The sequence below is a fragment of the Anolis sagrei genome, chromosome 1 (genome assembly GCF_037176765.1).
Source record: "Anolis sagrei isolate rAnoSag1 chromosome 1, rAnoSag1.mat, whole genome shotgun sequence".
In the NCBI taxonomy this organism is placed as follows: Eukaryota; Metazoa; Chordata; class Lepidosauria; order Squamata; family Dactyloidae; genus Anolis; species Anolis sagrei.
The window spans coordinates 175,433,191-175,460,053 of NC_090021.1; the positions used below are offsets into that span (position 1 = coordinate 175,433,191).

Sequence of the window (26,863 nt, forward strand, 5' to 3'; positions counted from 1 at the left end):
AGCAAGAATTCTGAAGCTGGGAACCTCAAACCTGCCCACAGGCCAAAGTACTTCTCACATTACAAATGATGGTATGTTAGAGAGACTTTCAAAAACCCAGTCCAGAATGACTTAGAGCCCACCAAATAAATTTAATATTAAATGATGATTTCTTAAGACGTTTTCTTGGAAATTCATAATTTCAAAGCTCAACTCTAAAAATGCTACAGGTTTATTCAAAAACAAGAAGTATCTAGCTCAGTTATGTAATACAAGTACAAAATATGCATTATGATATATCAAATACACCAATGAGAAAGTTCAGTTTTCATGTTCAGTCTGCTATAATAATCAGAATTGGCTCTTTTGCCAGAAGAAATACCTACTGTCTTCTGGTGCTGCAATTTCAGATTTGTAAGCTCAGACTGATACTGTGAATGGATGTTATTAATTTCTTCCTTGTGAAGTCTTCCCATTTCTGACTGTATTTCTTCTATTTTCTGTACTGATTTCTGCTGGGTCTCCTCTAGGCAGGTTTCAACTTTTGACTGCATATTTTTTAAATGAGCCATTTCTTCCCTCAGCTCATTTTCCTTTACAATATATTCCTTTTCTTTTAGGATTATTTCAGTGGTAAGCTTCTCTATTTCTGAATTATTATTTTGCAGTTTCACTTCAAACTCCAATCTTTCCAACTCGTGTGATTCTTGAATGATTTCAATTTTTACACTCAGTTCATCAACTGTTTGTTCAAGAATCATTATTTTGTTAAGATTTTCTTCCAAAGCTTTTTCCGATGACATTAAACTCTGATCAAGTGTTCTCACTTTTTCTTCTAATGCTGATTTTTCCTTACGCAAATATGATAAGGATTGTTCTTTGTTACTTATTTCTATTATGAAGTCTTCCTGTTCTTTTAGTAATAATTCTTCCAACACTGCTTTTTTACCAAGTAGTTCAGAAAGCATCTTGTTCCTGGCCTCCTGGCTATTAATGTGAGCTTCCATTTGATCCCTTTGATTCTGCAAAATAGCCAGTTGTTGTCCAAACAGAGACTGAACTTCACTGGTGACAGAGTCAGATGCCATTTTTTGCTCCTGAACATCTTTTACCAATTGCTCTTGCATTTTCAACTGTATCATTAAAGTTTCCTTTTCTTGCTGGAGGTCCTGGACCATTGCTTCCCAGATAAGAGATATTGAATCCTTCATTGTGTTCTTGTATTCTTCAACATAAGGTTCCGGATCACTTTTATTTCCATGCTTACTTTTAGGTTCCAACTCTTCCATTCTTTGGCTGACACACTCTTCATAAACAACAGAAGATTCTTGGTCATTTACATAAACAATTTCAGCTGTCATGTTCTCTTGGATTCCTTGATATTCTTCATCAAGTACATTTATTTGATTCATTAAATCAGTATCTCTCTTCAAGATGTCAACCTGACCAGCACTGGCATCTTTATATTCTTCTCTTTCATTCTGTGATAAACAACAGTATGCCAAAAATGTGCTGGATTTTGAATTGAGGTCTGTTTCACCGGAAGTCTCTGGTAACACATCGAAAGATATTTGCTCACCAAAGCACATTATTTTGTCACTGTCAGTACCTAAAATGTCCTTAAAGTGAGAGACATTCGATGAAGCATTTCTATGGTCCAAATGTACAGAATTGTTAAATATCGCTGTTCGTGCTATCCTCGCAAAATTGCTGTCTAACTTTTTTGTATCTTCAACAGCTCTTAATTCCGATTGTGACACATTATCTTTCAAATAATTATCAGATTTCAAGCTTATAGAATCATTTTGCAGAATGAGTTCCTTTAGATTTTTCTGGACATCATCTGACATATTTACCAATGTGCTCACTCTGAAAGTATGTGAAAACTCTACATTTGGATCAACTAATTCATCTTTATGCTGGCACAGCCCATTCAGCACCTCTTCAAGTTTTATCTTCTGTCTCTCTGACACCTGCTGTAACAATGCCTCTTCTTCTTCTAAATCCTTCAGTTTTGTGTTATAGGCAGATATTGCTTTATCATATTTACAACTTGAAACTTTGTTTTTTTCTGCCTCAAGCAGCAATTTCTCACTTAATTCCTGAACAAAGGAGTTAAGTTTTTCAATTTCATGTAAGCATTCTTTTTCATTTTTAGATTCTTTTGCCTTTCCATCACACACTTCAGCATTGGTAAGTTGCAGAATAATTTCTTCTATCGGAGGTCTATACTTTAATTCAATTTTGTAGGATTCCCTCAAGAAGTCCTCTGAACAGTTTTCAAGCTCCTTGCACCAGGGTACCTGCAGTTTATCACTTAAATTAGTAATTACAGAACGTACTTTCTCAACATCTACCTCAGAATCAGCAGTAGTTAGATCTTTTTCAAGATCAGGTTTATGTTTTGTATTCACTTCTTTTAAATAAGTCTCCTCCAGTTTGGAAATCTCTTGTCTTCGACACCCTTCCAGTTCATCTTTCAAATGCTGTAGCCTATGAATATTATTTCTGTCAATCTTTTTCAATTCTTCTTGATATTCCGGCTTTTCACTTTGCATAAGATTTATTTTTGTAAATTCCATCATCTCTTCTTCCTGAAATGAAATTATTTGCAAAGAAGCAATTAGGTCCAGCACTGCAGAACATATATTTCACCTATATACGTTTATATAGCTAAGCATTCACAAAACCCTCAGTTATATGGACGAAAAGGTAGCAGAAATTCGTAAGACTGCCTACCATCTGAATGCCATAGATTGCAATTTTGGCCTTGCCATTCTTTCCTTTATTGATGGAATAATGCTAAATTTGGTCTAGTTCTTTATTATTCATATTTAAAAATATAGTTTCTGAAAATGTTAAGGCTACAAGGCAGAGAAAAACCAGGACTTTTAAAAAATGTTGGGGTATTGTTAAATTAGAGGGAAATTTTAAAAATTTCAGTACTATTATAGTATTACTTTATAAATCTAAAGTTATATTACTATTTTTAAAAAATGCCAGGAGAGAATGCTTCCACCTTAGAAACCTTCAAGGATCTCAAAACCTGGCTTTTTCGTTGCACTTTTGGAGAGTAACCGTACAATCTTATATTGCTGCTCCCCCTCAATCTTATATTGCTTCTCCCTTGCTTCTCCCGCACAAACAATCTGCTCAATTTCTGTCTCACCCCGAGTTTTTAGCCTTTAGTTTTAGCTTTTAGTATTTTATCCATGCGGTGTGCTCACTGTCACTATAACTGTGAAGGATTTTATTGTAATTTGTATTGCTTACTGTATTTTTATGTTTTATGTATTTTATTTGCTGTTGTTTTGTGTTTCGATTTTATTGTATTGTGTGCTTAGGCTTGGTCTCATGTAAGCCGCCCCAAGTCCCCATCAGGGAGATAGTGGCAGGGTATAAATAAAATTTATTTTTATTATTATTATTATTATTATTATTATTATTATTATTATTATTATTATATTCTGGAACATGGCATACAACCCGAAAAACTTAACAGCAACCCATAAAATACACTATGTGTAAAACTTAGTCTGTTCTTCAAATTAGCATGGTCATATAAATTAAGCTGAAAATTGTTTACATAATAAATGTATAGTACTGTTCCATTATCCAGGCGAAGGCCAAGAGAGAGTGACAGATAGAGAATATTCCAGGGGGGGGGGGTTGAAGGAGGAAAACACTTTCCCCCATTTTTGCTGGTTATTCCGCCCTTCCCATTTCCATATCATAAGCAATTCTTGTTTCGACCCCAGCTACATGGTTGGGAGGAATAACAGGAAAACATGTTCCATCTTGTCTCTGGCATATGTCATCTGTTGGGGGCCCTAACGCGTAGCAGCAACTGATGCTTTGGGCCAGAGTGAAGAGAGGGGTGGCAAGGGACAGTTCCACCTTGTCTCCTGCACATGTTATCAGCTGGGGACCCCTTCCCCAGCACCAATTGCCACTCTGGGCCAGAGAGTGGGGGCAGGGGAGAGTTCCATCTTGTCTCCAGCATATGTCATCAGTTAGGGGCCCTTACCCGTAGCAGCAACTGATGCTCTGAGCCAGAGTGAAGGGAGGGGAGACCAGGTGACAGTTCCACCGTGTCTCCTGTGCTATACTAATAATATAATGTAATGTAATATAATGTATTGTATATACATATATTATAATGTAATACAATAATAATAAAAATATGACATTATAATTATATATTTTATATTACATGTAATATTACTAATAATATTACAATATAATAGTATAGTACAAAATAGTAATATATAATACTGATATTGTACTATGCTAATAATATAATATATTGTATGTATATATATCTTGTAAGCTGCTCTGAGTCCCCTTCGGGGTGAGAAGGGCGGCATATAAATGGCGTAAATAAATAAATAAATAAATAAATAAATGTATTGTCAAAGGCTTTCATGGCCAGAATCACTGGGTTGTTGTAGGTTTTTTCTGGCTATATGGCCATGGTCTAGAGGCATTCTCTCCTGACGTTTCACCTGCGTCTGTGGCAAGCATCCTTAATAAATAAATAGTTTAACTCTACCCATGTAAAATGGACTATACTTCTCTGTCTAGCGCCCTCTTATGGCCTCTGTCCAGATAATGGAACTGTACCAAATTTACTGATTTTCTAAAAATTTCTACACATTGCTGAACTGTGAAACATGGCATCTCTTAGATTGCATCAGTTTGAGAATCTGAAAACAACAGATTCCTGTTTCATTAAATTATGAGTATTGTTTTCTCCAAGAAAGATACAGAAAGAACTCGTATTCAATTAAAAGATGATGAAACAGGGTGGGAGAAATTAACTAAGCACTAATTTAGCTACAAAAAATTGTTTAAGCAGTCCCTTTTCTTGAGCTATTGCTATTGGCATTTCCATATTCTTCAGATTCATAATACCACCTTTTTCAATTGTAAGATGCCACTGATTGTAAGATGCACCCTAATTTCAGAACTACCACAACCACTAAAAATACATAAGATATATCTGCAATGCCAAAATGCACCCCATTTTTATGTAGGGAAAAGTGTGTCTTAGAATTGAAGAAATACAGTAGTTAGATAAAGTAAATGCTATACCACTGGAGACTGTAACATAATAATGTTGTAATAATCAATGGTAATGATCCTAACAGACTTAGAATTAGGCCTCACTATTAATGGACAGACTTTTTTCTGGCAAAAGTTAATGTCTATGAACCGGGCAGAGCGTTAAAGTTTGCCCGGGAGGCCCTGCTCTCGATCCCACCACCCTTGGAGGCACGATTGGTGGGGACGAGAGACAGGGGTCTTCTCAGTGATGGCCCCTCGTTTATGGAATTCCCTTCCCAATGACATTAGACCCTCCTCATATTCAGGAAAAATCTTTAAAAATGCTATGCTACCAGGCGTTTGAGGAATAGTGCTATATGGAATGTAACACTAATGACAACTATAGGTCTAGGCACTATGTTTATACCCCTCTATTCTGCCTTGGTTAGACCACACCTGGAATATTGTGTCCAATTCTGGGCACCACAATTGAAGAGAGATATTGACAGGCTGGAAAGTGTCCAGAGGAGGCGACTAAAATGATTAAGGGTCTGGAGAACAAGTTCTATGAGGAGGCTTAAAGAGCTGGGCATGTTTAGCCTGAAGAAGAGAAGGCTGAGAGGAGACATGATGAGGATCATGTATAAATATGTGAGGGGAAGTCATAGGAAGTAGGGAGCAGGCTTGGTTTCAGCTGCCCTGGAGACTAGGACGAGGAACAATGGCTTCAAACTGCCAATCTTTTTGTCAGCAAGTTCAGCAGCAGCAGCTCAGTGGTTTAACCCACTGCACCACCAGAGGGCCCTTATACTCTACTTATAAATCCTAATAATAATAATCTATATAAATAAAAATGCAATGTTCGTTTGTGGGATTAACATAACTCAAAAACCACTGGATGAATTGACACCAAATTTGGACACAAGACACCTACTAACCCAAGGAGTGACCACCACTAAAAAAAATTGATTTTTTCATTTGGGAGTTGTAGTTGCTGGAATTTATAGTTCACCTACAATCAAAGAGCATTTTGAACTCCACCAACAATGGGACTGAACCAAACTTGGCACACAGGACTCCCATGGCCAACAGAAAACACTAGATGGGTTTGGTGGGCAGTGTCCTTTGGTTTTGGAGTTGTAGTTCACCTACATCCAGAGATCACTGTGGACTCAAACAATTATGGATCTGGACCAAACTCTACAAGAATACTCAATGTGCCCAAATGTGAACACTGGTGGAGTTTGGGGAAAATAGAATCTTGACATTTGGGAGTTGTAGTTGCTGGGAGTTGTAGTTCACCTACATCCAGAGAGCACTGTGGACTCAAACAAGGATGGATCTGGACCAAACTTGGCACGAATATTCCATATGTCCAAATACGAATACAGATGGAGTTTGGGGAAAATAAACCTTGACATTTGGGAGTTGTAGTTACTGGGATTTATAGTTCACCTACAATCAAAGAGCATTCTGAACCAGATCGAGAGAATTGGGCCAAACTTCCCACAGAGAACTCACATGACCAACAGAAATGCTGCCTTAAGGCTGCCCAGTACAACTCCCTTCACCAGGGCAAGAAAATGTAATCAAAGCCCTCCTGACAAAGAGCCATCCAGCCATAGATATAGATGGATATATATGATTCACACAGACAGATATAGTATCATAGATTTGAAAGGGAACCCTAAAGAAGGACAATGATATGTTGCATGTTCCAGAGTAGGCAAACCAGACAATCTCCACATCAACGCCGACAAAGGAACAGCAAGAAATACTGTTTATCCACAAGCATAAATAAATTACATATAGCTGCACCGGGATTGTGGCGCAGCTGGCTGAGTGTCAGCTGCATTAAGATCACTCTGACCAAAAGGTCATGAGTTCGAATCCAGCCTGGGTTGGAGTGGGTTTCCAACCAATTGTGTGTAGCCTGTTGTCGACCTTTGCAATCCGAAAGACAGTTGCATCTGTCAAGTAGGAAAATTAGGTACCACCTTAAAGTGTGGGGAGGCTAAATTAACTGATTTATGAGGCCATAAAGAAGACTCCAGCAAAGCATTCCAGCAGAGAAGCATGCGGGAATGCGGAAGTGCTTCACCAGCGTCGCAGATGGACGATGAAAGCGACAGCTTCCCTGGCAGCCAGAAAAAGTTAAATAGTCTCTGTGTATGTCTGTATATGTTTGCATGTCAAAATTGGCATTGAATGTTTGCCATATACGTGTACACTGTAATCCGCCCTGAGTCCCCTGCGGGGTGAGAAGGACAGAATATAAAAGCTGTAAATAATAATAATAATAATAATAATAATAATAATAATAAGAATATATTAAAAACCAACACTTTCTCATTACTTTATTTTCCAGATCACCAGACGGGGCCACAGCAATGCATGACAGGGGACGGCTAGTAATAATAATAACAACAACAATAATCCACTGCAATATGCTGCCTCAAAGTGTGGAAAAGTCTCCTTCTCTGGAGGTTTTGAAGCAGAGGCTGAGTCAATCTGAGGATGCTTGCCATAAATGCAGGTGAAACTTCAGAAGAGAATGCCTCTAGACCAGGAGTCCTCAAACGACGGCCCGCGGGCCAGGTCCGCCTCCCCGAGGGCATTTATCCGGCCCGCGGGGTGTGGAGAAGCGGCAGGCAATGCGGCCCCAAAGGTGCGTCGCCCTGCCGCCTCCTCCCGGCTTCAGGAGGAGGCGAGACCCCATCCCAAAGCCGGGAGAAGGCAGGCCTGGCCTGGGGAGAGGGCAGGCGGCACGTGGCCAAAGCTGCACCGCCTGCCACCTCCCCTGCCTTCAGGACGAGGTGAAACCCCGTCCCGAAGCCGGGAGAAGGCAGGCCCAGCCTGGGGAGAGGGCAGGCGGAGCGTGCCCAAAGCTGCACCGCCTGCCGCCTCCCCCGCCTTCTCCCAACTTCAGGACAAGGCGAAACTCCGTCCCGAAGCCGGGAGAAGGTAGGCCCGGCCTGGGGAGAGGGCAGGCGGCGCGGGTCATGGGCGTTCTGTGTGGGCCATGGGTGTTTTGTGTGGGAAGTTTGGCCCAGTTCTATCATTCAGAATGCTCTTTGATTGTTGGTGAACTATAAATCCCAGTAACTACAACTCCCATATGTAAATGTCTATTTTCCCCAAACTCTACTTGTGCTCACAATTGAACATATTGAGTATTTGTGCCAAGTTTGGTCCAGATCCATCATTGTTTGAGTCCACAGTGCTCTCTGGATGTAGGTGAACTACAACTCCAAAACTCAAGGTCAATGTCTGCCAAACCCTTCCAGTATTTTCTGTTGGACGTGGGAGTTCTGTGTGCCAAGTTTAGTTCAATTCCATCATTAGTAGAGCTCAGAATACTCTTTGATTGTAGGTGAACTATAAATCCCATCTCCTAAATGATAAAATCAACCCCACCATCATTCAGATGTCGGCATATCAGATATTTGTGCCAAATTGGTCCAGTAAATGAAATGCATTCTGTATTTAATATATTTACATTATATTTCATAACAGGAGCAGAATTACAGTTCTGAAGTAGCAACAAAAATAATTTTATGGTTGGGGGTCATCACAACATGAGTAACTGTATTAAGGGGTTAAGGAAGGTTGAGAACCACTGATCTATGGCAAGCATCCTCAGAGGTTGTTAGGTGACAACAATCCTCTCTTCAGCCAAAAGCAGGCCCACACTTCCCACTGAAATACTTGCACTACAAATAAGATATGTGCAGCGTGCATAGGTATTCATTCATGTTTTTATTCACATTATAATCCGGCCTTCCAACAGTTTGAGGGATCGTGACCTGGTCCTCTGTTTAAAAAGTTTGAGGACCCCTGCTCTAGAACATGGCCATTGTTGTTGTTCATTCGTTCAGTCGTCTCCGACTCTTTGTGACCTCATGGACCAGCCCGCACCAGAGCTCCCTGTCGGCCGTCACCACCCCCAGCTCCTTCAAGGTCAGTCCAGTCACTTCAAGGATGCCATCCATCCATCTTGCCCTTGGTCGGTCCCTCTTCCTTTTGCCTTCCACTTTCCCCAGCATAATTGTCTTCTCTAGGCTTTGCTGTCTCCTCATGATGTGGCCAAAGTACTTCAACTTTGTCTCTAGTATCCCTCCCTCCAATGAGCAGTCGGGCTTTATTTCCTGGAGGATGGACTGGTTGGATCTTCTCGCAGTCCAAGGCACTCTCAGAACTTTCCTCCAACACTACAGTTCAAAAGCATCGATCTTCCTTCGCTCAGCCTTCCCTAAGGTCCAGCTCTCACATCCGTAGGTGACTACAGGGAATACCATGGCTTTGACTAGGCGGATCTTTGTTGCCAGTGTGATGTCTCTACTCTTTACTGTTTTATTGAGACTGAACATTGCTCTCCTCCCAAGAAGTAAGTGTCTTCTGATTTCCTGGCCACAGTCTGCATCTGCAGTAATCTTTGCGCCTAGAAATACAAAGTCTGTCACGGCCTCCACATTTTCTCCCTCTATTTCCCAGTTGTCAATCAATCTTGTTGCCATAATCTTGGTTTTTTTGACGTTTAGCTGCAACCCGGCTTTTGCGCTTTCTTCTTTCACCTTGATTAGAAGGCTCCTCAGCTCCTCCTCGCTTTCGGCCATCAGAGTGGTGTCATCTGCATATCTGAGGTTGTTAATGTTTCTTCCAGCAATTTTCACCCCAGCTTTGCATTCATCAAGCCCCGCACATCGCATGATGTGTTCTGCATACAAGTTTAAAAGGTTCCGTAAGAGTATGCAGCCTTGCTGTATGCCTTTCCCAATCTTGAACCAGTCTGTTGTTCCCTGGTCAGTTCTTACTGTTGATACTTGGTCCTTGTACAGATTCCTCAGGAGAGAGACAAGGTGGAACATGGCCATACAGCTCGAAAAAACCTACAACAACCCAGAGGCTGGGTCCTTTTATTGTGTGTTTATGCCTGGCCGAAGAGAGCTGGACTAGATGGGCCTTGGGGGTCTCTTCAACTTGAACTCCAAGATCTAGACTGCAGGTGCCCTGAGCTCATTGGAGGAAGAGACCGTGTGCTTCCACACTGCGCCATTATACTGCTGTGATTCCGCGGTAACTACCACGGCAACAGCCAATGGAATCCTGGGTGCTGGAATCCTCCTCTGGTGCTTCTGGCCACCTTTACCAGTTCAGGACTCCACAGAATGCCAACCAATGGGAGTGAAGCGCTGTGTGTGCGCGTGAGTGGCCCGGCTCCCTTCCCCGCAGCCCTCCCTCCCTGTCACAGACACCCCCAGACCCAGGAGGAAAGGGGCGCACCTGAGGAGGGCGGCTGCCTTCGCCCTCCTTCTCTTCTTCCTCGCCTGGCCGCCCTCCTCGCTCCATACCGGGAGACGAAAGCAGCCTCGGGCTCTCAGGTCCCAACCGTTGCACGGCCACCTGAGGCCAAAACTTCCAGCCAATGGCGTTCCTCGAGTCCCCGCCTCAACTTCCCGCCCAATCAGAAAGCGAGCCCAAACCTACGCTTTCCTCATTCCTCTTGCTCCCCCCTTTGGCGCCAGCTGTTACCGGATTGGCATCTCGAGGGACCAATAGGATCGGACTCGGGCTCCAGAGCCCACCCCTCACCCGCGGGATGTCCACACACCGCCCCTCTCCCTCGCAATCTGCCGCTGCTTTGACTCTGAGTGCTCCTATAATGTACAATTCATGCATTTTGACATTACTTCCTTCTGGAGGCGCCTCTATGAAGAGAGAGAGAGAAGGAGGCGCCTCCAGTCACACTTCTGTTAGCCCAGTCACACTTCTAAACTGGTGGCGACCGAGAGTGGAAGATAAACAAGTAAAAAGGAAACTGTCGGTTTGCGCCTGCGCAATTCTTTCTTTCCCGCCGTACGCGACACTACCATTGGATTCCTCAGCGGCTGCTGCTGATGCGGAAGGCTGAATTTCAAACGTCTCTCCCCCGCCCCCTTTGGGAGGGTTTAGCCAATCAGCGCAGGCAGGGCGGGTCCTAATGGCTCCATGGTAACGGTTGGCGGTCGCGCGCTTCTGCCCGCCAAGTGAAAAATGGGAGGGGGGGGGGGCTGAGCCGAGAAAGGAAGGCGGTCTTTTCAGAGTAGAAGTGGAGCCCTCAGTGGCGCAGTGGGTTAAACCCCTGTGCCGGTAGGATTGAAGACCGATAGGTCGCAGGTTCGAATCCGGGGAGAGGCAGATGAGCTTCCTCTATCAGTTCCAGCTCCTCATGCGGGGACAGGAGAGAAGCCTCCCACAAGGATGATAAAATATCAAAAATCATCCAGGCGTCCCCTGGGTAACGTCCTTGCAGAGGGTTAATTCTCTCACAACAGAAGTGACTTGAGCTTCCTAACACGACCAAAAAAAAAAAAAAGCAGAGGTGGGTGGCAGAACAACAGAGAGGAAACAAATCAGGCACATCTAATCACCTCTCAACAAAAGATGGCTCCAGGCAGTGCCAGGCCATCAAGGTGGTCAGTTGAAACATTCACATGCAGCCCTGTGATGACTGCTCATCTCACTAAAATAATTGAAGGTGTTCAATCTATTGTCGAAGGCTTTCATGGCCGGAATCACTGGGTTCTTGTAGGTTTTTTTCAGGCTATATGGCCATGTTCTAGAGGCATTCTCTCCTGACGTTTCGCCTGCATCTATGGCAAGCATCCTCAGAGGTTGTGAGGTCTGTTGAAACTAGGAAAAAGGGGTTTATATATCTGTGGAATGACCAGGGTGGGACAAAGGACTCTAGGTGTGAATGTTTCAACTGACCACCTTGATTAGCATTTGATGGCTTGGCAATGCCTGGAGCAATCTTTTGTTGAGAGGTGATTAGATGTCCCAGATTGTTTCTCTCTCAGCTGTGGGCAAGTCTACATAGGGACCACCAAACGCAGCAGCATTGCCCAAACACAAATCAAGGAACATGAAAGGCACTGCAGAGTACTTCAACCAGAGAAGTCAGCCATAGCAGAGCACCTGATGAACCAACCTGGACACAGCATATTATTTGAGAACACAGAAATGCTGGACCACTCTCACAACTGCCATGTCAGACTACACAGAGAAGCCATTGAAATACACAAGCATGTGGACAATTTCAACAGAAAGGAGGAAACTGAAAATGAACAAAATCTGGCTACCAGTATTAAAAAAAAAAAACCCTAAAATTACAACAGCAGAACAACAGAGAGGAAACAATCTAGGACATCTAATCACCTCTCAACAAAAGATTGCTCCAGGCACTGCCAGGCCATCAAATGCTAATCAAGGTGGTCAGTTGAAACATTCACACCTAACTCCAACAGACAAGAGTCCTTTGTCCCACCCTGGTCATTCCTCAGATATATAAACCCACTGTCCTAGTTCCAACAGATCTCACTACCTCTGAGGATGCTTGCCATAGAGGCAGGCGAAACGTCAGGAGAAAATGCCTCTAGAACATGGCCATATATCCCAAAAAAACCTACAACAACCCATTGAAGGTGTTGTTGGGTGACACCTCCTGAGTCCCACAGTTATTGTCCTATTGGGTCAAAGTTCAGTATTGTCTCCCATGTTGTTTAACATCTACATGAAACCATTGGGGGAGATTACATTTCTGTTTGACAAAAAGAGAGTGAGACTGAATTACCTATAGGATTCCCATTTTAAATTGAAAGCACAGAGATTAGAAAGCTGTTTTTTCAAGGCAATTAGGAAAAGCACACATTTATGAGCAAAGGATCTTGAAAGTATTTCTGATAAGATCTTCTTTTGCTCTCTGCCTGGTACAAAGCTAATTAGGAAAGAGCAGATATATAGGTAAAAGGTTTTCATTAGAAATATTCATGCCAACATTCTAATGATTTTACGTATAAACTGTGTTAAGACATCAACAATTGCTCTTTTCTTTTTTTAAAAAAATATATAATGTATTTTCCTGACCTAGATACTGTTCTCAAAATGATTAATTGTATACGCTGTTAGGAAAAGAAAAAAAATTCATGCCTTATTTTATGTTAATTTTTGTTATTTGGAAATTATTCTTGATTAATATTCATAATAAGGTTGTCCTAAATGATGAAATGCTGTTTTTCATAGCCAATCCATAGAACTTTTATGTCTGTACAGAAGGTTATAAGTTCCTGTTCATATCGTTGTAAAATCAACTGCACCTTAAGAAACATTTTTGCAAGGGTTTTCTTTTCTCCACCCTGCAGAATGCCAACATTAAAGGCTGGATGGTTTTCCATATTTGAAACCTGTTTTTAATTCATAATTAAAATTAAATCTATGAGGAACTGGGTAAGAGGATTTTAGATGCAAGGTTTTCCCTTTGGCAACTTTGGGGGGGTTGCAGGATTATGGACTGAGTGGGAGATGACTCGGTCTTCCTTTTGGACTTACACAGTTAGTTTCCACTCGGAGGGTGGCTCACAGGTTCCAATTGTCGCCCTCCACTGACCTACCCTTGAGGCATTTCAAATGAAAGACTTCCTCCTCAACTTACCTACTGTTAGGTTTCAAAGCGAAATCTTCCTCTGTGGTGTTATTTATTTATTTATTTACTTACTTTGCTTATATACCGCTGTTCTCAGCCCGGGGGCGACTCACAGCGGTGTATAACATAGAAAGGACAAGGTGCAAAATTCAAGACACAATCTAAAATATCAATCTAGCAATAACCAAAAAACATCATCATCAAAAACATCAACAATATCAAAATACAAAAAGCCAATCTCGACGTCTCATCGTTTAAACCACAATCCAGTATCATTTTCTGTTGTTCCATTCCTGTCGTCATTACCAATTATTGCACTTCTTGTTCGAACGCCTTCTTGAACAGCCAAGTCTTTAATTTCCTGCGGAATATCATCAGGGAAGGAGGCAGTCTGATGTCCACGGGAAGGGTGTTCCACAGCCAAGGAGCCACCACCGAGAAGGCCCTGTCTCTCGTCCCCACCAGGCGTGCCTGTGAGGCAGGCGGGATCAAGAGCAGGGCCTCCCCGGACGATCTCAAAGTCCTGGTGGGCTCATAGGCCGAGATGCGGTCAGATAGGTATCTTGGGCCGGAACCGTTTAGGGCTTTATAGGCCAACGCCAGCACGTTGAATTGAGCCCGGTAGCAAATCGGCAGCCAGTGGAGCTGGTACAACAAGGGCGTTGTATGCTCCCTGTGTCCCACTCCTGTTAGTAACATGGCTGCCGCGCGTTGGACCAATTGAAGCTTCCGGGCCGTCTTCAAGGGCAACCCCACGTAGAGAGCGTTGCAGTAGTCTAAACGGGATGTAACCAGAGCGTGGACTACCATGGCCAAGTCAGACTTCCCAAGGTACGGGCGCAGCTGGCGCACGAGCCTAAGCTGTGCAAATGCTCCCCTGGTCACCTCCGAGACCTGGGGCTCCAAGCTCATTGATGAATCCAGGATCACATGTTAGGTGTTATCACTTGTTTCTCTTTCCTCTTTATGCCCTTATCATTTCTGCCTTTTCATTTTTTATAGCGTTGGTAGAAATGTCCATCTCAGGCAGACGGGAAACAGTATTCATATGGATATTATACACAAGTACAGGCAGTCCCTGAGTTTCAAACGAGATTCTGTGGGTTTGTTCTTAAGCTGAATTTATATGTAAGTTGGACTGGTACATTTGTTTTTTTTTTTATTTCTTTACCATATTTATATCCTGCCCTTCTCACCCGGAAGGAGGCTCAGAGCAACCTTACAGATAGGCCACAAAGTAAAAAATATAAGGCAAAAATGTGTGCTCCCAAGTGCCATCCAACCCAGCCTGCTACCATACAGGATACTCACTCAAAGCACTCCTAACAGATAGCCATCCAGCCTCTGCTTCAAAACCTCAAGGGAAGGTTGGCTAAAAATGATGCCTCAATGGTACCCGACCCCTCTTTACAGTCTCCTGTAACAATTAAATTAGGTTTTGGGAAGTGCGATTCTAACATTTCTATAAAATCTTCCAGTTCTGCCCAAGTACGGTTTAGCTCGTCCCATTTGGGGTTGGGGGTATGATATGCTTCAAAGAGGAACTAAGTCTCCTATGAGACTTCATGCCCAAAGCCTGCAGATGGTATTGGTTGACCAAATATTGCGTTATGAGCATGAATTAAGTTGTCTTGAAAATCCCATTACTTTTGGAGAAGTTGGGATTTTCTACATGCCTGTTTATTTTGAGGACTTCAAGATGTTAACGGCTCTCTCTTTTTTTTTTTACCTGACTACGGCAGCGAGGATATGTATTGCCCGTGTATGGAAAACCAAGGATACAGCAACCTTCAATTCATGGATCAATAAAGTTATGGATATTATGAATATGGACTTCGTAACACAGAAAATAAGGAAAAACAGAACAATAGCAAATAACACCAACTGGAACAAGTTTGTTAATTTTTTTTAAAAATTTTTTTAATCATTTTTATTTATTCTTTTTGCATTATACAGTGATAGAGTGGGAAATTCGTTAATTTTTTTAAAGAAAAATAATTTTAAATATTGTTAAAAGGGGAAAGAAAGAAGAATCCCGGAATTGATGTTAAAATTAGGTCAAAGACCAATTATTAGATTAAGATAAGGTGGGAACGAAATAAAACACAGGTTCGCCTGAGGATCCGGGAAGTTAAGAGGAATGTATATGTATATATGTCGATATGTGAATAGGTATTGTAATGCGTCGTAGGGCGGGGGGGGGGGGGAGGGGGGATACAGGCGACATCCTGCCCTCGAGCTTGGGTTAGGTAGGTAGGTAGGCAAGTAGGTAGGGTTGAACAAGATTTGCGAAATTAGGGATGGATAATTATGTAGGAATGTAATATATATAGAGGAAAGCACTCTGCCAACAAGGTAGTAGCCCTTTTAACTTGTATGTCGATTTGTTTGTCTTGTCTGTCAGTTTGTCTATGTTGTTAAACTCTTTTCAATAAAAATAAGTTTAAAAAAAGAAGATGTTAGCGGCTCTATTGTTGTGGTTGCCTTGGTCCTTTCTGCTTGTCTTTTCTTTGTAATTACATTAGAGACTCTTTATTACTGCAGTATTTTATCAGAGTTACTAACCAGTTGCAACATTATTTGTAATGTGACCTTTTTGTTACATATTCTGAGCCATTATATTTATACAGTATCAGCTTGGGGACCCGTCAATGCCCGGGTTCCTTGAGAAGGGCATAGTTTGTTATGGGAAGTTTGGTAATATCTCTGGATTCAGGTTCAACTACAACTCCCGCATGGATGGGTCATTCCCCCCCCAAACCTATTGGTCATGGGGAGTCCATGTGCCAAGTGTGATCCTGGTCTGTCATTTGTGGGGGTTGCAGTCGTCTGTTGGAGTTGAATCAAGTGAAGATACTGCATATCCCATCCTCTGTGCTCCATCCTCCCCCAAACTGCACCAGGATGTATAGTGAGTGGGTCATGGGCGGTCTGTGTGCCAAATGTGGTCCAGGTCCATCATTCATGGGGGTTGCAGTAATCTCTGGAACTGAGTGGCAGTATGCAAATTCCATCATCCGTGGCAAGTGTGGTGCAGATTCATCAATGGTTGGGTTCAAAGTGCTTTCTGGATGAAGGTGAAGTACAACTCCTCTAAATCATGGTGAGTTCTTCCCAAACCTCTTGTTCAGTTGCTGATCAGTTCCTGTTTGCTGTGTGCCATAGGAATGGTTAGGAAAAGGTTAAGTGAGAGGCAGTGGGCAGGGTCATGCAAATTTGGAGAGAGAAAGGAACATTGGGATGTCCATTCTGGAGAAAAAACAGAACATCTAGGATGAAATGGTCTCTGAATGAAAGCGTTCCTTGGGTGGTTGGTGTCTGGGGAGTCCGGTATCTTGAATTTTTAGATTCCTTAAGTAATAATTTGATTGAGATAAAGATTTAAAAGAAACAATCTGACCAGAATAACTGAGATGATCTTGGAAAGAGGAAAGCTGGAAAAGAAGAAAGAACAATATGATAGAATACAAGAAGATATAAGAAAACAATGTATTGTCGAAGGCTTTCATGGCTGGAATCACTAGCTTCTTGTGGGTTTTTTCAGGCTATAAGGCCATGTTCTAGAGGTATTTCTCCTGACATTTCGCCTGCATCTATGGTAAGCATCCTCAGAGGTAGTGAGATCTGTTGGAATTAGGACAATGGGTTTATATATCTGTGGAATGGCTGGGGTGGGGCAAAGAGCTCTTCTCTGCTGGAGCTAGGTGTGAATGTTTCAACTGACCACCTTCATTAGCATTTGAAGGCCTGGCTGAGCCTGGGAAAATCTTATGTTGAGAGGTGTTAAGATGTGCCTGGTTGTTTCCTCTCTGCTGTTTTGCTATTGTAATTTTAGAGTTTTTTAATACTGGTAGCCAGATTTTGTTCATTTTCATGGTCCTTTCTGTTGTAATTGTCCACATGCTTGTGGATTTCAATGGCTTCTCTGTGTAGTCTGACATGGTGGTTGTTGGTGTGGTCCAGCATTTCTGTGTTCTCAAATAATATGCTGTGTCCAGGCTGGTTCATCAGGTGCTCTGCTATGGCTGACTTCTCTGGTTGAAGTAGTCTGCAGTGCCATTCCACAGATATATAAACCCATTGTCCTAATTCCAACAGACCTCACTACCTCTGAGGATGCTTGCCATAGATGCAGGCGAAACGTCAGGAGAAATGCCTCTAGAACATGGCCCTATAGCCCGAAAAAACCCTCAAGAACCTATAAGAAAACAACTATGAGATCTGAAACTAATTGATATCCCTTTTTCTCTTTGCTACAGAGGACATAACAAACTTGTAATACTTTAAGTCAGGGGTCCTCGAACTAAGGCCCGGGGGCTGGATGCGGCCCTCCAAGGTCATTTACCCGGCCATCGCTCAGGGTCAACCTAAGTATGAAACTACTTGAAACTACGTAATAATAACAACAATCCAATCTCATCAGCCAAAAGCAGGTCCACACTTTCCATTGAAATACTAATAAGTTTATATTTGTTAAAATTGTTCTTAATTTTAAATATTGTATTGTTTTTAAATGTTTTTGCACTACAAATAAGATATGTGCAGTGTGCATAGGAATTCATTCATGTTTTTTTCAAACTATAATCCGGCCCACCAACAGTTTGAGGGACTGTGACCTGGCCCTCTGTTTAAAAAGTTGGAGGAGCCCTGCTTTAAGTAATGAAAATGAGTGTAATGGAAATGACAAATTAGATGTAATAATCATAACTATGTACATTGCCTTTTCTCTTGTCTCCTCCCCCTGTGAAATATTATATATGGTAAAGATTTAATTTGTATTGTCGAAGGCTTTCATGGCCGGAATCAATGGGTTGTTGTAGGTTTTTCCGGGCTATATGGCCATGTTCTGGAGGCAACAGACCTCATTACCTCTGAGGATGCTTGCCATAGATGCAGGCGAAACGTCAGGAGAAAAATTGCCTCCAGAACATGGCCATATAGCCCGGAAAAACCTACAACAACCCAAAGATTTAATTTACTAACAGGAATTCCCAAACCCCTTTCTCCCCCTTTTCATTCTCACCTGACTTTTAAACCTCTCCCCCTTGTATGTGTGTGGAAAAAATGGAAATGTAATATATATGTGTGTAGATAGATAGATGGATGGATGGATGGATGGATGGATGGATAGATAGATAGATGAAAGAAAGAATTCTAGCAGTGGATGAATGACAAGAAAATGTAATGCCTACCACGGCCACTGGGGTGTACCCAATCTCTACTGGAAATGAGAGCCAGATAGAAGACAGGAAGAATTTGATGGTTTTCTTACCTTATTCCACATCTCTCCCACCCTTCCATTTCTTCTTTGGCTTTCAAGATTGTGCTAAGGCTAGCAAGTAAGATTGGGAGGAAGGAAAGGAGCCCAGAGAAGAGAGGATGCCTCTTCTCTCTCCTTCTCTCTCATATTGTACCTACATAACCGTGAAGCCAACAGGAAATTGAAAGTTACCAGGGAAGGCCAAGAGCTCGGACACTGAGCCCGCCAAGCATGAAGCCAAGAGGAAACTGAGTTACCTGGAAAGGCTAAGAGCTCAGACACTGAGCCTGCCTAGTGTGAAACTAACACGAAGTTACCTGTGATGGCACACTGAGCCTACCAAGGTGTTGACAGGCTGCCTTTCAGGTCCTTCCTCTTCCTTGGTGTCTCCACAGGTGAAGCTCCCTTGGCTGTGCCTGCCGGAAGTGCCGGGTGCCGAGCCCCCAAGGCCCACGACATGCTACTGCTCCTGCCCGCCGACGGGCCCCTCAATGTGCCGCCGCCTCAGCATCACATCGTCTACTTTCCCAGGGATCTGCATGTAGGGCAAGGCACGCTCTCTCAGCCAGTTCAGTGTGGATTTCATACAGCTGTGAGGAAAGGGCCTTGGAAGCACATAACTAGGTCCCCATTGAATCCAGTGGGCTTTTCCTCTTGTGTTCCTCCCTCCCCTTTTAATGCAAGAGATAGGTCTAATTGTCCAAACCAACAACAGTGGGGATTTTGTAAAATTATTATATTATTATTTCATTAAATCCTGTGATGGTAGGGGTTTATATGAAATGAGATGATGATGATGATGATGAATATTGTTGTTATCAGGTCAAAAACAATGATGGTGGGGGATTATATGGGATTCTTAAAAAAAGAAAGGGTTTCCCCTTGACATTAAGTCTAGTCGTGTCTGATTCTGGGGTGTGGTGCTCATCTCCATTTCTAAGCTGAAGGGTCGGCGTTGTTCGTAGACACCTCCTAGATCATGTGACTGGCATGACTGCATGGAGTGCCTTCCTGCCGGAGTGGTACCTGTTACTCACATTTGCATATTTTCAAATTGCTAGGTTGGCAGAAGCTGGGCCTAACAGCAGGAGCTCACCCTGCTCCCCAGATCTAAACCACCGAGCTTTCAGTCAGCAAGCTCAGCAGTTTAACCCGCTGCGCCACCGGGGGCTCAATGGAATTACTACTACTATATTATCATTGTTAGGTTAAAACCTATGATGGTGGGGTTTAGATGAGCTATTATTATTATTATTATTATTATTATTATTATTATGACTACTACTATTACTATTATTAGGTGAAAACCAATGATAGTGGGGGTTTATATGAAATTATTGGTGTTATTTTAGGTCAGAACCAATGATGGTGGGGGGGGGGGATTGTATGAAATTATTATTATATTACATTAATACTTGTGAGGGTTGGAGTCTATATGCATGTATATTATCATTATCATTATTGCTATTAATATTAGGTCAAAGCCAGTGATGCTGGGGCATTATATTACACTAAACCTGTGATGGTTGGACTTTATATGAAAGTATATTACTATTAGAGCCCCCGGTGGCGCAGTGGGTTGAAGCGCTGAGCTGCTGAACTTGTTGATCGAAAGGTCGCAGGTTCGATTCCGGGGAGCGGCGTGAGCTTCCGCTGTCAGCCTAGCTTCTGCCAACCTAGCAGTTCGAAAACATGCAAATGTGAGTAGATCAATAGCGGGAAGGTAACGGCGCTCCATGCAGTCATGCCAGCCACATGACCTTGGAGGTGTCTACGGACAACGCTGGCTCTTCGGCTTAGAAATGGAGATGAGCACCACACCCCAGAGTCAGACATGACTGGACTTAATGTCAGGGGACTACCTTTACCTTACTATATTACTATTATTAGATCAAACCATTGATGCTGAGGGATTATATGGAATTCTTATTATTAAAACCTATGATGGTAGGGGTTAGATGATATGTTATTATTATTAGGTCAAACCCAACAAAGGGGGACTATATGGAATTATTATTCTTATATTAATATTATATTATCACTAGGTCAAAAGTAATGATGAAGGGGGTTATATGGAATTATTATTACTATATTGTATTATTATTATTATTATCATTATTATTATTAGGTTTAAACCGATGATGGTGGGGGGTTATATGTTAGCTGTAAAGGATGATTGTTTTTGAAAAGCTATGCTGTTATGGAGCCCCCGGTGGCGCAGTGGGTGAAAGCATTGAGCTGCTGAGCTTGTTGACAGGATGGTCGCAGGTTCGATTCTGGGGAATGCAAACAGTATGACAGTCGTGCACCTTAATTCACAAGGAAAAAGTAACATATTTGTTACATTAAGGACTCAGACTGCCTTAAAATAAGTAATAATGGAGTGAATGATGGCAAAAACTGCAATCAAAACTAAATAAAGTGGAGATTTTTAGTCAGTTAAAAAGTAAATCAGGAAATAGGGATTCAGCCTTTGGATGGGGTTATACTCTTGCTGCAGGTTTTCATTTTGAGTAAGCTCTTGGTACCTATTCGCACAGGCTTATTTTTGGCAGTAGGGGCAGGCTTTTCCCCCCACCTTTGCCACAAAGTCCACCAGATCCCATCATACACAGTAAAATTACTTCCAAGGTGGCTCCATGGCGAAAGTGGGGGGAAAAAACCTCCTGCCACCACCCCAATTTTTCAGAGGCACATGATGGGAGGTTGCCTTTGGACCATTCAATAATTTTAGCTAGGATGCACCTACACTGTAGAGTGAATGCAGTTTGTCACAAGATGTAAAGATGTGCACTAGCTGTAAAAGAGGGTGGAACAAACGTGTGGATAATGGGTTATCAGTAGTTCCTTGACATGCAGGACTGATCTTTTCTCTTGTCTACTGGTTAATTGTTATGCGAAGAGAATCCTCAATTAGTTAAGGCTTTGGCTCTTCTGTTTTTCTGTCCTTTGTTGTCAGAGAATCATACTCTGCTCAGACCACGTCTCTGAAATTCCCCAGTCTCTTACAAGGAGGTGGCATCACTAAAATTCAAGATCTGAAATAATTTGTGATGTGTGTGTGCCTTTAAATCACACATTGACTTGCAGATTTAAAAAAAGAAAAGAAATTAAGTCCAGGAATACGCAGAAATGGCTTGCCAGATCCTCCCCTAGAACAGAGATCCCCAAACTAAGGTCCGCATGACGGATGTGGCCCTCCAAGGTAATTTACCCAGCACCGGCCCCTAAACTTTAGACTTTGGATCACCCCAAGTCTCACATGACTTGAAGGCACACAACAACAATCCAAATTGACTTGACTAATTCATTAGCCAAAAACAGGCCCACACTTCCCATTGAAATACTGGGAAGTTTATGTTGGTTAACATTGTACTTCATTTTAAATATTATATTGTTCTTTCTACAAATAAGATATGTGCAATGTGAATAGGAATTCATTCATTGGGTTTTTTCCTAACTATTGTCTGCCTCCCCCCCCCCAAATAGACTGAGGGACCATGAACCTCAGTTAAAAAGTTAGGGACCCCTGCTCTAGATTAAAACTATACTAATTTGGTGGTATGTCTCTCCTCACTCCCATTACTGGATTCCCTCCTGCTGATGTTTGTGGGTAAAGCACCCAAGTCGTCAAAAAAAAAAAAAAACTGGGTTGTCCTTGTTGAAAAGTTTTCAATAAAGGGCTTCATGAACCTTGGAGTTTTACACATTTTGCTTGGCATGCCCCCTTCATTCAGTTCAAAGGGCAGGGGAGAATGGGGCTGTTGGAAGTGAACTGGCCTTGCTGCTGCTGCTGCTTTCTCATTACTCCAGTGAGTAACCTAACTGCAGAAACCCTGAGAGCCAAGTGTGAAGATCTAAGGGCTCCACAGGACAGAGTCCGAGGACCCATCCAACTGCCTTGTCTGTATTCTCCCTTTCAAAGGGATTCAAGTGAAGCTGTTTGAGAACAGAAATTAAAGGCATGTTTTGCTTACTGAATGGCTCGGTTCTTAACTTTATTTTATTTTTTTGGAAAAAGAAAGCCTGTGCTTGTTCTTAATTATTGTTCTTTGCAGTTTACAATGGGATTAACTCACTACTTTGTTAAAGACAATTACGTTTGCTTATGCGCTAGTACACATGCCTGCCTAACGCACAAAACAAAACAAAAACAAAACAAAAAAGTGGCACAACTTCATACAAAATAAAAATGGGAATGGAAAGAAATCCCTGTGTTTAAAGAGGGTGAGATTTACTTTTGTTTGCATTGCTATAATTAATATTATGATGTCATCTTGTAGAGCAGACATCTTCAGCCAATCGCTGAATGGTAAGTCAACACTTTTGGGAGTCAGTGTGGTGTCGTGGTTTTAGCATTGGATTACAACCCAGGACAATGGGGTATGAATTCCCACTCAGCCATAGAAACACACTGAGTGGCCCTTGGCAAGTCCAGCGTACCTGTCCAAACGCGTCTCCCTCTACGTCCCACCCCGGAGTTTGACAATCTGACAACTAGATAAGGACAATCAGATGACTGGACTGACAGGACTGACAAAGTGGAATTGGAATTTGGACTATGAGATGGCGAACGCTGAGCGTTAATTAGATGAAACTGGTTTTATTGGTTTTATTGGGTTTATTGTTGTAATGCAGAAACTGAGTGTTAATTGTTGAATTGCTGCCATATTGTTTTATTCTATTGTTATGTTGATGCCGGCATCGAATTGTGCCTTTGTAAGCTGCCCTGAGTCCCCTCCGGGGTGAGAAGGGCGGGGTAGAAGTAACCGAAATAAATAATAAATAAATAAATACTGTCTCAGGGTCTTTCCAGACAGGTCCTCTATCCCAGGATCTGATCCCAGGTTTTCTGTTTATCTCAGATTATCTGGCAGTGCAGACTCACATAATCCACTTTAAAGCAGAAAACCTGGGAACATATCCTGGGATAGAGAGCCTGTCTCAAAGGAAGGTCATGGTAGACCCCCTCAGGACAACTATTTCCAAGGTTGTTCCCTCCAATGTGTTTACTGTAGGGTCAACAAAACTCGAAAATGATATGAAGACATAAACAACAGTGTCGACACCTATGTAAATGCCCTTGATTTTATGAGCCTATGTGAGTTGGAACTAATACCTAAATTTAGGTTGCCGAAAATTATGATAGCAAACAACCGGAGAGCTTCTTAGCTCAATGGAGAATTAAAAAATATTTCTGATCATGTTTTTTAAGACATATGTTTGAATCAAATACAATTCTAAGTATAACAAAAACAGAAAGTGCACTGCTGTTAACTGTTTTAGTTTGACGTACTGTCGAAGGCTTTCATGGCTGGAATCACTGGGTTGTTGTAGGTTTTTCAGCCTGTATGGCCATGTTCTGGAAGCATATTCTCCTGACATTTTGCTGCATCTATGGCAGGCATCCTCGGATGTTGTGAGGTCTGTCTATGACCTCACAACCTCTGAATGCTTCTAGAATGCTTCTAGAACACGGCCATACAGCCCGAAAAACCTACAACAACCCATTGTTTCAGATTGCCTATGTTGAAGAGAAGGCACTTAGTAGCCAAGCTGCAGAATTATAGCATCTTGAAATGACTAACAGCCATGTCTCAATGCTATAGAATCTTGCGATTTGTAGTTTTGTCAGCTATGTAGAGCTCTAGTACCACAGCAAACTACAAATCCCAGGATTCTATATCATTTATCCATGGTAGTTAAAGTGTTATAAAAGTGTTATAATTCTACATCTTGGCTATACTAATCTATTCTAACTTCATCTTTGAACAGAATCCCTCATGGGATAGACTTCGTGACCAACCCTTGTATTTCCTGCACCATTTAATAATTAAATTTCAAAGCTGAATTGATTAGATGGGCAACACACAGGAAAAAAATCACTTTTATTTGTATGACTTTGTTTATTTTATAATGAGCTGATGCATCACAGTGGAAAAGCAATAACAAGAATAATATGTTTGGTTGAAGGCTTTCATGGCTGGAATCACTGGGTTGTTATAGGTTTTTTCGGGCTATATGGCCATGTTCTAGAGGCATTCTCTCCTGACGTTTCACCTGCATCTATGGCAAGCATCCTCACTACCTCTGAGGATGTTTGCCAAAGATGCAGGTGAAACATCAGGAGAGAATGCCTCTAGAACATGGCCATATTGCCTGAAATAACCTACAACAGCCCACAAGAATAATCTGTTTATTCAACTATCAACAAATTTCATGCCTGGCTGATCACAATGGTGTGAGAAAAATGTGTCATGGGGGTTACATGAATCCCCTTATACCCATTTGGCAGCTGCTGAATCCAGCTCAAAACACCCCTTAAATTGCTCAAGTTATTTTAAAAGAGACATTCCCAGATGGACCCAGACTCTCAAAACTGCAAAATACAGCAGTTTTGTTCCCTTAGTACACGTACAACCAACACAAATGTGAAAAGGGCAAACATGAAAATAGAAATGTTGTCACTTCTGATGTCAGTTTGGTGTCGTGGTGCCTCTGACCCCAAGCAGAATTGATTATTAATAATCAGATTACCTGTCTTGGGTGTCAGATGACGTGCATGTCACCCCTTTATGGTAAAAAGATGGTGAAATGTATTTGAAGCAATCTGATCACCAAAGTCTAATATTTGTTTCAATAGTGACACAACTGAAACAAAATTAAATCACTTCATTCATGCCTAACTTTCAAAAGGAAGAAGTCCAATGTCAATATTTGGACAAGATACACTGATATGAATCCAGAGCTGTCTTACTTGACTAGAAAGGCACTTGTCCACCTACTACGTTCCTTTGATTTCGGTATCCTGGACTTGCAAATCTAGAATGTTCCTTACACCCCGGAACCAATCTGGGTGTGAGAGCCGTGGGCTGTTGTGGGGTGAAATAACCAAGAAGCTACTTCCTATGGGGAAACTTCTGTTCGTCTACCTCTGGACCTGATCCATTGAGATTTGGATCCTGACATCATGATTCCAGGATTTAAACATTACTTCAAAAGATAATATTTCCACAGAATAAGATCAAACCATTTTCTGGTGAAGAAATGTCACATGTGTTGTTGATCTAGACACGGTAAATAAAAATGGGTCCATCCTGAGCTGTAATTGCTTGTGTGAATGTAAATTGGGTTTTTATCTTTTTGTTTCTGTTGTTTTGCATCTTTATATGGCATTGAATGTTTACCTCTCTGTATGTTGCAATCTGCCCTGAGTCCCCTGAGGAAGATAGGGCGGGATAGAAAGAAAGTCACATTTACTTATTATTTATTTATTTACTATATTTGCATGCCACTCTTCTCAGCCCTCAGAGCGGTTAACAAAGCAAATCCAATACTTAAACATGATAAAAACAGTTAAAATCTAGTTAAAAGAATAACATTATAACAATCAATAAACATCATAACATCTCATCTCGTCTCAAGATCATTCATTCATAGTTCATTTCTGCACTGGTTTGTGGGGGCACTGCCTGCCAGTCAGTTCTGAAAGCATGGCTGTACCAATGTTTTTCTGAATATGCTGAATGAACAAATACATTGGTTTACACTCATTCATCTTCTTGAGTGAAGGGCTACCTAAGCAGTTGGCCCTTCACTACAGCAAATCACAGCATTTAACAATGACACATGGTGACCTCAGCTGGAGCGCCATGGAAACTGATGACACCGGAAAGACAGTTAAAAAAATATCAGTTGATGGTTGCCATCGAGTGTATTGGTTGCCTTCGAGTGTATTGGTTGCCTTCGAGTGTATCGAGTGTTGGAGTGTATTTCCCATTGAGGAAAAGCGAATATTCTGAGGATAGGAGATATAGAGTTTCATCCTTTTAAGTGGTAAGCTCTATCCTGTCTTAGTTTGTGAAATGATTCTAGAGTCAGAAAAAGACACAGGAAAACAAACACTCAAATTGGGTATATATCTATCTGACATTAGTTCTGGTTCATTCTTTTTTTTTCTTTTTTTTAAGGCTGGTTGTCATTTTCTTTTTATTTAAAGGTGGAAAAAAGATCTCATGTGTATGTCCCCAGAGAAGAAATTCCAGAAATGCAAACTTTAGAATTTTACTCTAAAGAAAAATAAATGCAATGACATCCATTCATAATTGGGAAAAAAA

General features: G+C 41.7%; 1 protein-coding gene across 3 annotated transcripts in view; it reads right to left on the bottom strand.

Moving 5' to 3' along the window:
• Nucleotides 1–10,457, bottom strand: part of PCNT (pericentrin) — a 92,818-nt gene extending 82,361 nt beyond the window's left edge. For 2 of the 3 annotated variants that reach the window (XM_060781803.2, XM_060781795.2), the window contains exons 1-2: nt 10,309–10,457; nt 366–2,573 (exon numbers count right to left, since the gene is read on the bottom strand). In XM_060781803.2, coding sequence (XP_060637786.2) covers nt 366–2,573; nt 10,309–10,374 — 2,274 coding nt within the window. In that variant the 5' untranslated portion in view covers nt 10,375–10,457. The remainder of the gene's footprint in view (nt 1–365; nt 2,574–10,308) is intronic. The other variant, XM_060781819.2, reaches the window with a different exon arrangement.
• Between the last annotated feature and the right edge of the window lie 16,406 nt (nt 10,458–26,863).